At 45.0% G+C, this 18,648-nt stretch overlaps 1 protein-coding gene across 4 annotated transcripts in view; it reads right to left on the bottom strand.

The window, feature by feature from the left end:
- LOC115327215 (zinc finger protein 782) overlaps nucleotides 1-18,648 on the bottom strand; it is a 90,577-nt gene that overhangs the window by 17,011 nt on the left and 54,918 nt on the right. For 2 of the 4 annotated variants that reach the window (XM_042294471.1, XM_042294470.1), the window contains exon 3: nucleotides 14,678-17,172. In XM_042294471.1, coding sequence (XP_042150405.1) covers nucleotides 16,265-17,172 — 908 coding nt within the window. In that variant the 3' untranslated portion in view covers nucleotides 14,678-16,264. Of the gene's footprint in view, nucleotides 1-2,580; nucleotides 17,173-18,648 lie in introns of those variants that run through there. The other 2 variants (XM_042294472.1, XM_042294473.1) reach the window with 2 other exon arrangements.

Raw genomic sequence — 18,648 nt, 5'->3', positions numbered from 1 at the left:
GAAGCTTTCGCTCCACGCTCCGAGCTGAGACGCGTTAGCCCACTCGGTCACTTCCTGTCCTTGAACGCGCGCAGCGCGCTACCGCTGCTTATATTCAAACTTAAAGGAGAAGAAACTAGAGGAGAGAGTTGCGCCTGCGCGCGCGGTGTGAGTAGAAGCGAAAGCATGCGAAGTGCACGCAGCTGGTAGCTGCGTGCACTTCGCGCAGCTGTTGAAGAGAGAAAGAACGCAAGCGCAGCTGTTGGAGAGAGGGACGCAGCTGGTAGCTGCGTCAACACCTCCTAGAAGACAAGGCCATAGCGCTCTGAGAGGTTACGTCACAATGGCGGAGTAAGGAAGTCCATGGCGCAAATACGTGAGAATACGCTATCGACGTGAAAAAAATGATCCTTAACAAGCGGCGCGGTGGTGTTCGTTCATGCGCGTTTATCCGACATTAATATACGTTTTAAAGGCGCAGTCTTGTACAATTTATTATATATATAATATAAACGTAATATACAACGCGCTTCCAAGGTTGAGAGTACCAAATTTATATTTATGAATATCCCCGTAACCGCGGGACTACGTGCAGTTCCGCAGCACCCCACACTTTTCGAAAGGACCGGCTGCGGTGCTGCCGATGCCACATGGCTCCGATTCTGGTAAATTTATGTTGTGTGTGAGCTGCTGACTGTCTGAAAAGGAACGCCGAGACATCTCAGAAGGGAAGGACACCGAAAAGTAATCCAGTCATTGTCGCAGGGAGCGCACACCAGCAAGAGATGGGTCGACAACGTTAAGCCTTTCGTCGCCGCTGCTCTCGTGTGTGGTACTTTTGAGACTTGTTTCCCCTCGTATTTCTGTCATCACCGTAGTCTCGGGTAGTTTTTTTTATGTTCGCTTGGATACTACGGCATTTATGTGGATTCGTGAAACAAGTCCTGCTACGGTTCGAGTGACGTGTGACAACTAGCCAACGAAGACTCTGGTCGATTAATCGATAGACCTCTCTCGACAGAGAGAGGCTTCTTGGAGTTTGTGTTCAAATGTGTTCGTCACGGATATTGTGGGACGTATGGATACGATCGAAAGGTGAGAAACAACTTATTTACGGGCTTTCTTGGTCATGTAGGACGCAAGTAAAATGCTGCAATCGTTTTTTTTTTTTTTTTAAATCGGGTGATAGATTGCAATTTTGTTCTTTGTCGTTATTCGTGTGCAGTTGCGTCGACATTTGTAAATATGCGCGCTAATCTAGTTTTCACTGGAAGGTGAAAAACAAGTTTGTGTGATTATTGAAAGTGCGTTGTTTGTGGTTCTGTGTTTATTTATACTAAAGTTATTTTATTGCCTTTACCGCGTTTATACTAGAATCTTAACTATTAAGGTAATAGTATTATTATATACAAAATAAGTTCTATTTTGTTCTAAGACAGCTCGAGCCCATAAGGACAGGTAAATTAGTAGACTAAGTAGTACGTTTAGTACCCCTGCTGATTATTGAAAGTGCGTTGTTAGTGCTTATATGTATATTTATACTAATGTTACTTCATTGCCTTTTCCGCGTTTATACTAGAATCTTATCTGTATTAAGATAACAGTATTACTGTATATAAAATCAGCTATATTTTGTTCTAAGGCAGCTCAAGCCCATAGGGCACAGTAAATTTGTTGACTAAATAGTAAGTTTAGTACCCCTACCACACAGCAAAGTTAATATATTTTCATTGAATGATATGGTATTTAATCAGCTTGCGGTCTTGAGTGATTATACGAGCGCCGCAAGCGGATTTGTCGACCCCATAATGTCATTCGACCGAAATTACATTAATTTTACCATGTGGCCGGGGTATGATGCAAGAATTCAGTGACTGCACGCGATAACGTCGCTTACATGATCGTGAGAAACACTTGTCTTGCCTTGTCCGCGTTGACTACGTCTACCTGATTTTTAACTGTTCTGTTTTGCTGTTTCCAAATCACTGCGTGCCTCGCCATTTTGTCGAAGTATTTCTGTATAAAATATGCATTCCTACAACAATAATTGCATGACTCAATGTTTTCTACTTAAAACAATCACATTTTTCTATAGACGTCTTATACGCATACCTTGTGCCATTTCGTACCGATTATTTGGCGGTGTAATATTTTGCTCGTGTAATAAAATGTTTTCTACACCCGTTGCAATGTTCAGCTTTCATTTTAGCTAATATGACACGCGTATGTGACTAAAAACGCGTTACGACGGTCGATCCACGCGCGTTGCCTTCGCTTCGACGCGCGCCTCCGATAACCTTCCTTTGCGACGTCACGAGAAGAGCGCTACGGCCTTGTCTTCTAGGAGGTGTTGGCTGCGTGCACTTCGCGCAGCTGTTGGAGAGAGAGAACACACGCGCGGCGAGGAGAGTTGCGCATGCGTAGTGTGAGTGCGGACTACAACGCCGCGGGACATAGCCCGAGCAAGAGATGCTCCGCATCTAAAACAAAGCGCGAAAAGCCGACGTCCCAGAAGTCAAGCCACGGCGTGTGCAGGACCTCACGAAATTGATTTATAAGATATCGTCAGACGCACCTATTGATTCAGCCTTGAGACAGTACCTGTTTGTTGAATATTTCGAGAAGTCTCCGAACGTGAAGCCGATTTCATTGTCTTTACTTTCGAACGCGGACCGACGCCACCCACACCACAGTGACCCACACAACCAGCGACTCCACCGACTCCACTTCCGAAAATTTGCGGCGTTTTTTTCTTCGAGTGCTGGATCATTCAGCACAGCCGAAGCTGAAGCCTCCGAATCTGGCGGCAACTCGCGCCACCTCTCGTCATTCAAGCAAAGGAACTCCCCGGCGACCTTCCTTTGGCAGCGACCGCCCTGATGCAAAAGGGTTTTGGTGGTACTGAATTCTGCATAGCTACGTAACGTTTAATTGAGGCGCCTTTCCCGCCAATTGAATAAACTCTTAAATAAAAATAAACAATTTTCCCTTACTCAACTTACGCCACCGGTCAGATAGCCTTTGCTGGTCCCTTCCCCCCCCCCAATCCCCTTTTCTGAAAGTCTAGTTTCCCTGCACTTCCATGTATTCACTGAATCGACTGAATCAGTCACGCTTTCAACCAACGTTACTAAAGCACTCAGCACACAACGCTACCATTTCTCCCGCAGCGGCCACTAGAGAAACTGCACGTGACTTCTATTTTTGGCTTTGACAGGGGTAAACCCCCGTCTCCACGGCGGGCGCGCCGCGTCGAACTACCGAAGTCAAAAAGCACCTAGGTCGGGACGCGCTACCTGAAAGGCCCGCTGAGGCATGTTTTTATAAAAACAATATTAATTGTTCCGCAAAGCCTTGCGAACTAAAGATGATAAAAACATCACGCGCCCATCATTTGGTACTAAACTCCAATAAATTTAATGCAAAAAGAGTCTTTTCCGTTTGTTTTTACGCAAAAACAGGCTTTCAAAAAGCTCAAGGTGATTACAGTACAGACAAACGATAAAGAGTGGCGCTGTTGTCGCATTTAGCTCGGTTTCGGTGGACGCCAGCGGCCCAGGTTTCGACGGCGAGTTTCCCAACTGAGTGTTTTAGTAACGTTGCTTTCAACTGTTCACTAACCTCAGTGGAGTTGTGTGAAGCGACCATCCAGACAAAGTCACCATGTCGTGGAACAGGGGCTTGGGGGGAGGGGCTTGCGTTAATGCCAAGAGCAAGCCGTCTGCTTCTTGCGCAGGAAGGCGGGGACGTCTGAACAACGCCGTGTTCTTATTGACTTTGATTGGAAGAATAGTGGGTAGACCTCAACGCTAGATGCGGTCTACGCACCAGTTTTTTCGACCAGCTAATAAGAGCTCGGCATTCTGACATCATCGCATCCCCTGTGCAGGAAGCAGACGAACCACTGATCTCAAAGATCAGTGAGACAAACTTGCGCTCCACATTGCATTTTGTCTAGCCGTTTTATGTCGGCTACGAGACATCCATGTTTAGTGGGAGAGTCTTGTTACTGGCATCGCACGAAATACCTGAGAAGAATATCCGAATAATTTAAGATAATACGCTATTCGATATTCACTTCAAGCTGAACTACGATTTTCATACTTTTCGGAGTGTTAATCGCGGCAGGTTGACCGAGAGCTGCTTCTCCGCAGTGCACAGGTGCTCGGCGGGAAGTGCACTCAACGGACCTCACCCGCCGCGGATTATGCAGATGTTAGGCTGCAATGTCTTGACAAACCGCGAATTACTCTTTTTTAAAAATAATAATGAACATTTGCATAGAGTAGGCAGATATATAAACATCCTCGAATAGGATAGCTCCAACAAATTTTCCGTTTACATGCCACAGTTCATTAATAGTTACATTAAAATTAACTCAGCTTAGAACTGGACAAGTTGAAGATTGAAACACCTTCACGATTTCAGCTGAATTTTCATTTAAGCATGCTGCATGGTAGTGAAAGACTAAGAGAAGCTATTCGATTCGAATATATTCAGCCAAAACCACTCTTCGCTGCAAAACTCAAAATCAGCTATTCGCACATGGCCAGAAATACTGGAGACATTACGAAAATTAAAAAGCGCAAAGGACAAGGACAAGAGGGAGACAACACAGGACAAGCGCTTACTCGCAACTGACGGTTTAATTCGGAAGATGAGGAAGATGAAGGACCCTAACGTTAAATGTTAGAAATATTAATGAGAAAGGAGTGAACGGATCTGAAAAGATTGAGAATTGAAAAAGAAAAAGGAATGTGTAAAACCAATGGGAAATGGTGGGCATGATTAAAGTAACAGTGAAAGAAATGACTGTGAATATATTAAGAAAAAGAAAGAGGAAGGTAAAGCAAATTAAGAATATCTAAGGGAAATATTTCATGTACTCTAATTCTTTTGATGACAAAGTCACCGAAGGAGCACTGATGCAGGCGTCTCCTTTGGTCGCAATCACTTCAGCCTCAAGAATCTCTCGAGTTCGCTTGTCTGGACACCTCTTCAGGATCCTTGTGCCGGACAGTAGCGGGGCGCATCTACAGTCCCTCAGATGTAGGGCGAGATGCCCCGACGGAGAGGATTTTAAAGATAGCGCATGTTCTCTAAGCCTTACGTTGATGCATCTTCCCGACTGTCCTACATATACCTTCCCACAGGTGAACGGGATCAAATACACTACCCCGCTGCAAGAGTTGACGTATTTGTTGCCGTGCCTGACACTGCATTTGTCAGGCTTTGTGCGCAGGGTGTTAACTTTGGGGCAGAGCTTTTTAAGCTTGTCGGGGGCTGAAAACACAACCGGCACTTCGTATTTAGAGGCTATTCTCTTGAAGTTGTGAGAAATGCGGTGTATATAAGGGACGACCGCCGGTCGACTTCTTCTTTCTCCACTTCTCTTGCTTGTTCTGTTTGGTTTTATCATGCATTCAACAACGTCAGACAGGATGGAGGTGGGGTAGCCTGACTCCTTGAGCCTTGATATTTGCGTGTCAAAGCTTTCTCTTACTGAATGAATGCAAGACTTTTTCAGGGCAGCGCTCAAACAACTAGACACAATGCTCCTTTTGACTAGTTTTGAGTGTGCAGATTCATATTGGAGTATTCATTTCTTGGATCTAGGAGAATACATCCAACAGACGTGGTCATTTTGAAAGGTGAGTCGCGTGTCCAGAAACTGGAGGTTGTTGTTCGTCGGAGTCTCGTGGGTGAAATTTAATCCTTGGGCCTGACCTAGGAATATGTTCTTGATGATGGTGATGTCGTTTGCGTCAAGGATTTTTGTCATGAGCACAAGATAGTCGTCAACGTATCTGAATATGCGTGCGACTGGATAGTTCGTCAAACCCTGGAATATGCCCCTGTCACACTTTGAAAGAAAAATGTCACACAAAATGGGAGCTACGCATGACCCGATGCATATTCCTTTTTTCTGTATGTAAGTTTCTCCTGAAAAAGTGACAAACGGCGAGCACAAATAAAACTTCAAAAGCTCTAGGAAAGACGCAACTGGTATGCCACAGGTGTTTTGAAAACCTAGGGCTCCATTGGAGTCGATGCATTCGCTGACGGTGTCAAACAATTCTCTGTGTGGTATTGAATAAAATAAGTCTTCAACATCTAGGGAGAACCCATATCGTGTTTGGGTTGAGTCGTCTTTCAGGTATTGAATCATTACTTCTGAGTTGGAAATCAAGAATGGGTCATCAAGTTGGAGGACAGACAAATGATGCAGAAGGTACCGCGACATTTCACCCTGCCAAGATCCCTTCTCGGTCACAATTACGTGAAAAGGACATTCTTCCTTGTGGGTCTTGGCCGTGAAAAAAACTTCCAATTGGTTGCCTTTGGATGCGATGATTTGTTTTCGTAGTTGGTTTAAATCCAGCCTGTGGCACAGTCGTAGAGCCTTGGCCTTGACAAGTTTCGATTTGAAGTCAGGTAGGTGGTTGAAGTTTTTTCCCAAGGCCACCTCCGCCTTTTCTAGGTAGATGTTCTGAGGTGCCACAACGAATCCTCCCTCTTTATCGGACAGTAACAGTTTCATATTGTTACGTTGAAAGTGGCCCACAATGCTTGAAAGTTTGATCTCGCTTGCACGATTAGGACCCACCCTCAGTAACACATCAACGCAGTCATCGATGCATCGCGGCCTGTCATTTTCTGGAGCTTTCGCAGCGATGTCGTGAACAGCAGATAACAAGTGGGCGCCTCGCCTTGTGGGCGTCGTACAGAATTTGGGACCCTTCTCAAGGACCTTACCCAGGTGTGCAGGAAGCGACGCAATCCCCAGCACGGTGACACACTCGCCTTGGTGTTCCTTGTTTTTGGTGCGATGTTTCAGGTGTGGGATGTAGGACCACCAGAGGAAATCAGTCATCTGGCTTGCTGAACGCAGATAGTGGTTGTAACTTGACCACTGGGTACTGTTCGAACATCCATACACAGCAAGGACCTTGAGGCACATCCGATAAAATCGTACCTGCCTCCACAACTCGGAACGAACGATCTTACATATCCTCTTGGCGTGATGCGTTGATGGTCTTCCGCAGCCGAACAGTCCGTTGATGTCTTGGGGAACCACATGGTGTCGGATGGCGAAGGAGTAATACCTCGCCTTGCATGTTGAGATGGCGATTAAATTAATGTAGAAAGAAACAGGGTCCAACATAGAAGAACTTGGAAGGTTACACATAAAGGGGCCTATTGTAGAAGAAAGGAACTGTAGCAAAATGATTGAAACCGTCAGTTGCGAGTAAGCGCTTGTCCTGTGTTGTCTCCCTCTTGTCCTTGTCCTTTGCGCTTTTTAATTTTCGTAATGTTTAACCAACTAGGCCAACAAATCATTTTGATACTGGAGACAGTATAGATTCCCTTGGAACAGCCTGTCAATGACAAGCTTTCTTCTCACCACAACTGGCATTCTCTCCCTCCCCCCCCCCTTTTTTTTTTCGGTCCTCTCCAGCGTTTTGCTGTACGTGCTAATCTGGAAACAGTGGACTTGTGGGAGGATTCTTGTCCTACCATTGTTAACCTGCAGCAGTCTACGGGGTCTACACTATAGGTCAGAACTAGTGTTCATAGACCATACTATTTATTAAATATTGCAGTTTACGCCAAATTAACTTTGGCTAGTTTGGTGTGTGCCAGTGCTTTATAACATGATGAATCTTGAAGGTTAGGGGAAATCGACAAAAAAAAGCGGCCACCTACTGGGAGCTTCTCGAGCGGCAAGAATAAAAAAAGTCGTGGCCTGGCAAGTGCAGACGCAGTCGCTTTTCGTCACTGAGAAAGGAGGTATGGTTCCTTTTGTTTGAGCTACAGATACAAGTTCCACTCGTTAAACGTTGAATTCGTTGTTAATTAATCCGCCAATTTTATTTGTGGCAATAGCATACGTTGAACTTTAGAGGGCAGAAAGACCGTCATTCATACTAAGGACGATACCACAACACGAAACTTTACCTGCCTCAGACGATGAGCACGCTCAGGTTCAAAAAGAAAATGCGAAGAATATGTGGGCACCTTGGCAATGGACCTTTTCCGAGAAGCGTTCTGCGCACGCGCGAGCGCCCGATGCCAAGCGGCAGAAGTCGGAACGAAAAATCGAGGATATTCGGAAGGAAGCTGTATATCAGCGAGTAGAACACGTAACTGCAGCATATATATAATTGTGTTACACAAAAAAAGAACGTCGACGGAAAGGAAAACACAACGTTTGGGTGGACGCCACGGATGCCCCTCTTTCAAGTCGCGTTGGGCAGGTGCCGCTGCTCAGAGAGCGAAGAAACTGGTAGCGTAGCTCCCATTATCGATTGGTAGCGCAGGTAGGTCACTTCCTCGATTTTTAGTTCGTGCAGCCACCGCCTGGTGCTGTCGGTATGTGGAAAAGGTCCATAAAGTGGCCCAGGGATGCCGTGAGGATACACCCTCCCCAAAGAAGACTTGTGAAGACAATAAAGATTTTATATGCCACTGCACATCTGTCCCCGGGATCTGGTAAAAAATAGTCCCAAATACGAACTAGGACAAAATGGTCCCATTTAAATTTTGTGGCACAGGTTGCTTCATAGCCTTACTTGTTCTTGGCGATCGACTTGTTGCAAATTTACCACACAGAAAATCGTTGCAGCTAGTAGTAGTGGTAATATACATGGCTTGAATGTCGGTGGTAATAATGATAATTTCTACTTGCGCTTACTGTGAAAAACAATTTCGGTGGTGCAAAGTAAATACTACAAAAAATATAGGGTCAGCAGAAATGCAACCACAGTGACATTTAATGCACGTCACAGAGATGCTCATACTACCATAATAATAATCAACCAGTGCGTGTGTGGCAGTGTTTTCATCAAGGCTTACATGCTGTCACTGCTTACTTTTAGAAAATAATTTGCTAGGCACAGGAAAACAATAATAGTAATATTAGTAATAATAATTTTAGAGCGCAGTTCCTAGGCGCCTGTTTTGGCAAGGCATAAGCTCCCCGCTAAATTTAGCAGGAAATTGAATTGGTGTTGATGTCACGTGACGTCAATTTCCCCACTAAATTTAGAGGGCAAACTTGACTCACCAAATTTAGCGTTAAAATTTTCCCGCTAAATTTAGCAGAATTTCCACTCTAAATTTACATGCTGTCACTGCTTGCTTTTAGATGAGTATTTGCTAGGGGCAGGAAAACAACAATAATAATAATAGTAATATTATTATTATCAATAATAATAATTTTTATTTGCAGTTTCATTTACCCAACCTAGCACTGGGCGAGGCTGGATTGATTCTGTCAAAAACAAGAGCACAGAACAACAAAATATTGACAACCTGAACAGTGGAGAGAGTGATAATCTTGATGCAGACATGCACACCTGACCCCCAGAAAAGTAACTTAATACCGTTACTTGCTCAAAAAGTAACTAAATGTTACTCATTACTGATTGTCAAAAAGAATGCATTACTTTACCTCAAAGATAACAAGTTACCTTTGTGTTACTTTGACCACCAAATACACAACTGCTTTTGTTGTACATCCCCGGCACAGTGAAGAGTCGTTCTACTCACTGGCTCGAAGGAACGGCAGTGTTGTGCTTCTGGAAGGGATAGAGAATCTGGGATTCTTCTCTCTTTTGTTCTCTCCGTTTCTAAAGTTCTAAGTTAAAAATGGGTTCTGTGCCTTTCCACGTTGGCAACCTCCGGGTTTAGATTCGGTCTGTACACGATTCTAGAAGGTTCAAGCAACGAACCTTAGCTTGTTTGCTGGGTGAAGGACATTCCCAGCTGAAGAGTTCGAGTGAAGTGTTCAGCAAGAAACGTTGCTATACTCTCATACTGTTCAGTCGTTCTTCAAGTTGCCCACCTGCCTTCGTTGCAATAGAGGCATACTTCGGTCAGAATTAAAACTAGGCTCTTTAAACCGCGTTGTACACAGTACTCGGAATTAATGAAATACCGTTACTCCTTGCCTTAAAGAAACTATGTACTTTAGTTGTTCCTATTCTAAAAAAGTAAGTTCCATGAAATGCAGCACAAGCGGCAACTTCCTTCAAGTGCCCGCCATTGACGTTTCCCCAACTTGGAAGTTCTGCAAATTATCCGTTGACCGCCCAATTTGACCGGACAAGTGCCCATGTCTAGATTAACCCAGTTTTCAATAAAGGTGGGGTGGGCACTCTTGCGGTATCTTACGGTAAATACGTGACTCGTTACCGAAAACAAGTAATTAAGTAGAAGTAACTTGTTACTAGTAATGCATTATGTAAATGTCTGCAAAGATGCCAATGCAGAGAAGTAAAAAAAAATGACAGACCTAACCCTTTCTAGGGCGAGTGTCAAAAGATAAGTTAAATAAAAGACGGACATGTTTTCTTTCTTTGTTTATAAAAAAAAAATCAAATCTTCCACAACTGGCGGAGACTACGATGCCTAGAGCGCGTCTTTGACTGGTATGTTTGGTGTCCTATACACAATTGCAAGTCCGGCTTTAGAGCCCTGCCATCTTGCTTGGGTGGGGTGTGCTTGGACGAATCATAATCCGATTACGAAGCCTTGCTAAGGCGTCGTAATCGGATTACGACTCGTCCAAGAGCGCACCCAACTGAGAAAGATGGCGGCGCCCCGAGACCGGACTTGCAAACGTGTATATGCTGCCCATACCTCAAAAGTGGTCCGGAAGTGGCAACAAATGACGTCAAAGAAGCCGGAATGTCATGCTGTTGTTGCATGTTGCAATCCTGGCGGTAGGCCGTAGAAATGCAAACGAAAGCTGCGAGTAGCACAAGCGAACGCGAGTGTAGCTGTCATCACGGCATCTCACCTTCTGGCGGCCGAAGCTTCTGTGGACTGCCACAGTGAAGAGCGACCTGCAGCAGAACAGGTGTCTCTGCCACATACACCACAGAAACTGGAACGCCCCCCCCCCTCCCCCATTGCTATGCCACTGCCAGCAGATGCACTACCAACGCATCCTAGATAAGAAAGCCAAAGTGCTGAATTTTGCTGAATCGCCCCAGACTGGACACTGTGCTACATCAGCGCTCCACTAGAACACTTCCTATCAGTGAGAGCCCAAGTCCCAGCCCAACACTGTCCTTGTAGTCGTGTCCAATCAGGAAAATTCAGCACCACAACTTTTTTATCTAGGAGGTGTTGGCTCTACAGTGTGGGGATTCCTCTGGTCTCCCTTCCACGATGGCTGTGATAACGGCCGCGGGTCGGAACGCTCGGCCTCCTTCGCCATGAGCTCCGACCTGTTTGTGAGGCAGAGGGCTGCCTGGCTTGGGGGGTTCTCCTCTCACTCTCTCTCTCTCGGGGGGACCGATTTCCGTTCCCCCGCTCGGATGCGAGTCACTGCCGACAGGCGAGGAGGTTTCGCCTCTTGTTTTCCCGCTTTCGGGAAGGGACTCGTCCAGGTGACCGCGAAAGAGACAGGACGTGTGTCGGCGACTTCTCTGATGCTTCCCCGGTCTTGGCTCTCCGGAACCCCGCGTCTGGCCAGGTAAGGACCTTTTCTTACCTTGCCGGGCGCGGGGGGCATTTTGAATGGGGACATAGTAGTTCATTTTAAGAGTGTTCCAATAAATGCTCTTGGACTCTGTCCTTACTCTGGTACGTGTCTTCTCTTCCGCTATATTCGAGAGAGTGAGACAAGGTAGACGCTCATTGGCGTTGACGGAGGTAACGAATCGAACCAACCCGCGGTAATGTAGCCCTAAACGTCATCTAGATTGCCGCGGAGATGGGGGGACCGCGGGCTACTAGGTCGGACGGCTCCTTTGAGATCGCCGCCGCTGTTGAGACAACCCTTTGGTTACTCTATCGGTGCCTGTTAGTTGGTAGCTAGCAAAATCCCACAACAGACATAAGGCAACAAGATGACAGTGGCAAAAGGTTGCAGTTACAAACATGTACGGGGCCCGACATTTAATGAAACAATGACTCCAAATTTATTAAAAAATATTTTTAGCCAGTTTTCGTTAGGCGAATATGGTGTCAGAAGACTGCCCAATCAATATTTTACTACAGCATCATATATATTTTTAATAAAGTAAAAAATAAAAAAAACAGAACTGCTCGAAACCTAAGCGGTTTTGACCAGTGGACTGGAGAGGAGGGGAAAATGTAGACGAGTAAAGAGCTGCCAAATTCATCTGGCTACACCTGACCACATTTTTGTTTCTTTCCTTTGTTTCTTTGGCTGTGCAAAGCAGACGAAAAACGCGCACGCCGCACAAAAACAAGCAAACGTAAAGCACTTTGTGCTTGGGTGTTTACACATTTTTCGAGCTCCTACCAATTTGTGTTTGTAAGACTAGCGATGTCTTCAGCCAGGAGAAGGGCAGACGACTCAGCGACGTCTTCGTACCAACCACTTTGGTGGACAGGGTCCTTGACAAATATCATGCAGTAATGATTCACGACCACACACCAGTACGATGCTCATCCAGATTGAAACGGTCAGAGGTGGAAATCGAATCCCAGATCCCGGTGTTCTGCAGCATCAGCACTTATTTACAATACAAGAGCTATGGTGCATTTACACACCTGGCCACAAACCTCCCTCCCCAACCTTTGTAATATCGTCCGGAATACGTGGATGAGGAACATTTCTCGACAAACTTAAGGCACGCTGCAACGTAGAGTAGATCAACGACTCACCGGAAGGTAAACAAACACACCCTTCGGAACATTGTTGTCAGCCACGGTGAGCTTAATGCGATGCCCATTGTCAAACTATATAGGTCTGCTGGCTGCTGGCTCATCCTTTTTGCAACTGTCTCAAGTGCAGTTAACCTCTCACCAGACACAAGCATGTGGTTTACAATGGAGTGAAGTGCACTTTGGGGGATGCTGCATTTGCCATACTGGTTTAGCTGTCACGTGAGTAGAAGAAAATATAGATGTTACTGTACACTTTTATACACCAAAGGTAAGACGCAAGCGTGAGTATTGATGTCGTTGGCCAGCAATAAGGCAGAGCCTCCTCTGCAGCTGGGCCTTGGGGAGCTCTTTCATTGGACCAGCAGGGCGCTGAGGGAGCAGCGGTCGACGCTTAGCGAGAAACTGCCTCGGCCTCTGGCATGCTGCAAGCCCTTGGTGGTACCGACAAGGCTTGGTGCAAGCTCGAGCCTGGAATTATATTTCATTCTCACCGAGCGCGCGGTCTGTTTGGTAGCCTAGCTTGCCAATTGTTTCAATTAGCTGTAGTACTTCCAACAGGAAACGGGCAGCGAGCTAGGCAGCCAAACGGAACAAACTTCGCGCAATCAGCCCTTGCTCTGCTCAGAGAAAATAAAATATAAAACTCAGGCTCGACCTTGCACCGAGTCTCGTCAGAACCTACAAGGGCTCATAATATGCCAACAACATAAGCAACCTTTTCCCACTCGGCGCTTAGCTTCTTTAAACCGTGGGTATGCCTCATCACAGCTAGATGGCGCAGGCTACCACCCAATATAAAGGGTGCAACCATCAGTATCCATCCATCCATCCTCGCTCGACTATCAGACGAGCTACCAACGCCAGTAGCAAGATGCCAGTGCCCAGAGGCCATTCTTGCAAACGGCTATACCCTGTATAAGGCATTTTGGGCAATGTTGTTGAGGCAAGCGAAGCCTCCAAAGTGGAGCAGATCTTCACTGCAGCAAGAGCAAATGGCTTCCTCTCGCATCTCATTTGCCTGCACAACTTTTTTTTGACAAAAGAGACCTCTCGCAAAATTAAAGCGATCTTAGCTGCATACTGCCGCTCAAAGCGTCCTGGGATCCCATTGGCAGCAGTTTCAGTTTCGATCTTCTATTCTCCCTTCACGACATCCCGTCTAGGCCAAAGGCAGTGCTTCCATTTTCAAATAGGCATGTGACTTTCAAATAAATTTATAATACCGTTGGTGTTGCCCACCAGTACAGAAAGAATGCTGGAGCAAAATTTTTGTGGGCTCCAAAGGTGCCAAAGCTTGTGTGCAGGAAAACACGGAACTATGATAGCACATAAAACAAGTATAATGAACCGATCAATCTGTTCCATTCCCTCCTCAACGACCCAAGCTTCTTAAATGATCGCTAAGCAGGGAGGGTTACGATGCGCACTAAAGCGGTAGCCAGGCCGCCTGAAATGCATGGGACACAGCCTCCGTATTCCTACTCCTCGCTATGTCTAGGCAGGTTCTTACGGCCGCTGGATGTCCGTGTTTAAAAAACGGCTCTCATGAATATGAATGGGTGCAAAGTAAGCGAATGCCGACTTCATTTTCATGCAGTGCTGATTCGTTACCTCATTAACGGGGCAATCGAAACTGAAGTCACTGGCACTCCTTTCCATGACCAAGGTCCCATAATGCAACGCATGCTGGGTTGCATGCAGGGATATTTGGGAGTAGTTTATTACAAATTGTTTTACGACGGTTCCTCCTTTTCTCCATTTAGCCGTTTACCATTTATTACAACGAAACAACAGCCAGGAACAAGAACACGAAGCAATGAAACAATAAAAGAACCCACACATTGGGGAGAGTGATGCCTCAAACCAGGTGCTGTATAAATGCACGATTCGGGGAGCCAGAGTCGTGACGGAAAGGGAATGAGTGCGGGAGTCTTAGTTCCATGTTCTCTCAATGAAGTCCTAAAGAGGCATTACGCAATATTGAAAATGGGTACAATGTTGAGTGATAGCACAACCTGCTGGGCAGTGCAAGAATAGACATTACACAAAATTTGCGTAGTGGTTTGACAACACTCAGAGCGTTGCCATTTTTATGTTGGCAAGTGCCGTTGGTACCAAAGCATGGTGGAGGCATCGGAGACAGCTGCAGGGGCAGTGTGAGATGGCGAGGCAGCTGTGTGGTCTTCCTTACGACCAGGAATGTGGACAAGTTTAAACAACCTACCGCAACAGTCCGTGGACGCTGTCGGAGACGCCTTTGAGCCAATGACTCGTCAGAGGGCGCTACGAAATGCATGCAGAGCGCTCGTCCTGCACACATACAATACACCAGCACCCATTAGATTACAAACCATTAAGCATTGCACATACTTAGTGTTAAACAAAAAGGCCTCAGTTTACGTGTCTTGAATCGCAGACGTTCATCCGCACCGAACGCAATGTGTAAGCTTGCTCCACTGGATTCCACAGCTAAGGCGTAGGACTTGCTCCACTGCTCCGACGAGACTGTTGCCAGAAATGCACAGGCCTCCGAGTTTTGTAAGAGAGTTGGGTTAGGCTGTTTAAACTGTTTGTTTACATTCCATAGTTGTAAACCGGAAAACACAGCTGCTGCGCCATTACACTTTGCCAGAAAGGTTCTCTCGATGCTTCCACCGTGCTTCGGTACCGACGACGCTTGCCAAGATTAAAATAGAGATGGTCTCAGTGTTGTCAGACCACCAAGCAATTTTGCATTAGGTCTATTTAATTAGCGATGTCCTAATCAGCAGAAGAAAGCGGTGCTGGACATCACACACTTGGAAATGTCCCCCATCGAGGCATACGGTAAAAAAAGATCTTTGCACGGTACAGGACACAAAAAAAACACCTTGGAAAAAGATCTTTCACACTTACTTTAGTATGCAAAGCCACAAATGATGGAAGAAGCAATTGTCAAAATTGAAACTGCCAATGTTTTATTTTTTAAAACAAAACTGAATTTTACATTTCCTTAATCGTGTTCTGCAGGTTTGTTTTTTCCACATAAAAGGTTTAAAAAAAAAGGCATTTTTCAAACATCATAGATAAAACCTCAAAGGAGTACACCTCAAGTAAGTGCAAAGAAACTGGAACAAGAGCAAAAACATGACCTAATTTGCATTCAGATGCAGAACATAGGGAGTAGCTGCCCTAAAAAACGTTAAATTTTCCCATTACATTGCCCAGCCTCAAGAATGCAACTGGCAAGGAATCATTCCTTACTCCCAAAAACATTTGTGTGATGACAAACGGTGGCATTTGAATGAAAGACTCGGGAACAAAATGCCAGACAGTGTAGCTCTGTGTCCGCAATCTCTTTAAACTACCATACTGGAATTCAAACTTAACCTTTCCAGATATTGAGGCATTTGAAAGGGCTATTTGCTGCCAGTGTTTTTATAAGAGTGCCCTTGGGGTTTGTCAACCTCAATTGTTGGCCTGTGCCCGATGATCGTAGACCGTTTAGAAAATGACGCAGGATGCTACAGGCCTTTGTAAGACCCACTGCGCATAAGCGCTTCAGTGAGGCGAGCTTAACTATTAATCTGAGCAACGCCTTAAGATTTCTTTTTCACAAGGTATATGTACATCTCAATGAAGATGTAAACAAACTGTGTCACTTAAATGGCTTTTCAGCAGTGTGGGTTGCCGTATGGCGTTTCAAACCTGAATTCCGAGCAAAAGCTTTTAGGCAAAGCTTGCACTTAAATGGTTTATCACCAGTGTGCGTTTGACTATGGACTCTCAGATGTGCATTCTGAGCAAAGGCTTGGGGGCAAAGCTTGCACTTATGTGGCTTTTCACCAGTGTGTGTTTGATTATGCCTTCTCAGATCTGAATTCCGAGCAAAGGCATTTGGGCAAAGCTTGCACTTGAATGGCTTTTTACCAGTGTGTGTTTGGTAATGGACTCTCAGATATGAATTCCGAGCAAAGGCTTTTGGGCAAAGCTTGCACTTAAATGGCTTTTCACCAGTGTGTATTTTATTATGCCTTCTCAGATCTGCATTCTGAACAAAGGCTTTTGGGCAAAACTTGCACTTAAAAGGCTTCTCACCAGTGTGTGTTGAGATATGCTTTCTCAGAGAGAAATTCAGAGCAAATGATTTTGGGCAAAGCTTGCACTTAAATGGCTTTTCACCAGTGTGTATTCTATTATGCCTTCTCAGATCTGCATTCTGAACAAAGGCTTTTGGGCAAAAATTGCACTTAAAAGGCTTCTCACCAGTGTGTGTTGAGATATGCTTTCTCAGAGAGAAATTCAGAGCAAATGATTTTGGGCAAAGCTTGCACTTATATGGCTTATTGCTTTTGTACTTTTGAGTGCTGCTTAGCACTTTGGACCCAGAGCCAGAAGACATGGAAGGACACTGGCTCTTGAATTGTTCATCACCATGGGCAAACAGGTGGCTCACAATTCCAAGCTGATCTCTTGTGACATAGGTGCAAGAACAGCATCTGAACAAGATGTCCTCGGTGATTTTCAATGCACTGCTGGTTTTCCCAAATAGTACAGCTCCATCACCTAGAAGACAAAAACCTCACATATCTTAGTACACACAAGAAATACCCAACCAAAATATCCATCTAGTTTAGAAAAGAGTAGCCATTAATGCAGTCTTGCTGAAGCTATGAAGAGTAACATGTTGCTGCCTTTTGAATAAAGTTCACAGAAGCACTCAAGCACAACTGGCACCAGTATTTAAGGAGGGTCCCTAGCCATTAAAGGAGCTGTGCAACGGTTTTAACGTTGAAAGAATCTGCATCTTCCACTTTTGAGACTGTCGTTCTTGTCACAAAGGACAAAAAACACACCTTCCTTCAAAATGCTGCGATTCCATTCAGTAATTACGAGGCAAAACTTCGAATATTTCCCAGCCTGCAGCTGCGAGCGGTGGCCATAAGAACCATGCTGTGGGACGTCAAAAACTTGTAAAAAGATAGCGAGTTGTGCAAATGTCTGCTCGATAAAAGGTAATTTTTCTATAAATCATGTTGTTCCAACATAAATATAAATGCATAAAAAACCTGGTATCATCCAAAAAACCTTTACTACATGGAGTTTTAGTGGCGCCATCTATTCGAGGTCATCAAAACCGTCAGCTCTATCTGCTACCGCGAAAAGCTACGAAGAAGCCAGAGGACGGGGTAGAGCCGGACGGGGATGGCCAGACCCGGATGAGACATTCCTCCAGCATGTGGTCACGCGGTCGCGAGGGGTTGAGTTCTTGCAGCTCACTGATGGCTCTAGAGAGAGCTTCACCTGAACCCCGTGCATCCTTCTTTCATGTCACAGCGCATGTGACTCGGAAGATGGTGAAGAAGTTGAGAGGTGCAGAAAACCTTAACCTTTGTCAATTTTAAAAATGAAGACTAGGACATGCACGGCAAATGCATTTTTTTTTTGTTTACTTCAAAAAGGTCGAGACAGCAACTCCCAAATTATTTAAGCAAAGCCCTGAAATTGTTGCACAGCTCCTTTAAAAACAAAAATACAAGAAAAAAATTTGTTTTTAAACCTGACATTTCTATCTCTAATTCAGTTTACATATCTTCTACTGACTACACACAGAATGTGCATAATTATTTAGCTATGTCTATGAAGTTTAATACCATGGTGCTTAGAAGGTCGTCCTGAAAACTTCTTGCTCCGTTACAATTTTTTTTTTCCTGGCAACATAACATTTTAGTATATTTTTAAATCTTGAATCGATCTGAATACATTTTGGGGGCTGGATACCTCATTAATCCGAGAGGGAAACAAGAACAAGATTTCAGGAGACTAAGATATGAGGTTTTCTAATTGGCAATAACTTAACAATTTCCTCCTAGTTACCAGTGAAAGAATTTCAGCATGTGATGTAGTCATGTATTGCTAACATGGATGCCCGCTATATAGACAATATTGGGGAGGGAGGGCCGATCCTTCCCTATGCAATTGTCTCGTTAATGTAGAAACTCGGGATCCGGTGTACGGACACTTCGTTTTGGGGACAAACTG

Source organism: Ixodes scapularis, unplaced genomic scaffold (assembly GCF_016920785.2).
Source record: "Ixodes scapularis isolate PalLabHiFi unplaced genomic scaffold, ASM1692078v2 PGA_scaffold6__148_contigs__length_123643588, whole genome shotgun sequence".
Lineage (NCBI taxonomy): Eukaryota > Metazoa > Arthropoda > Arachnida > Ixodida > Ixodidae > Ixodes > Ixodes scapularis.
The sequence above is the reverse complement of the archived record's forward strand: the minus strand, read 5'-3'. Positions and strand labels throughout refer to the sequence as shown.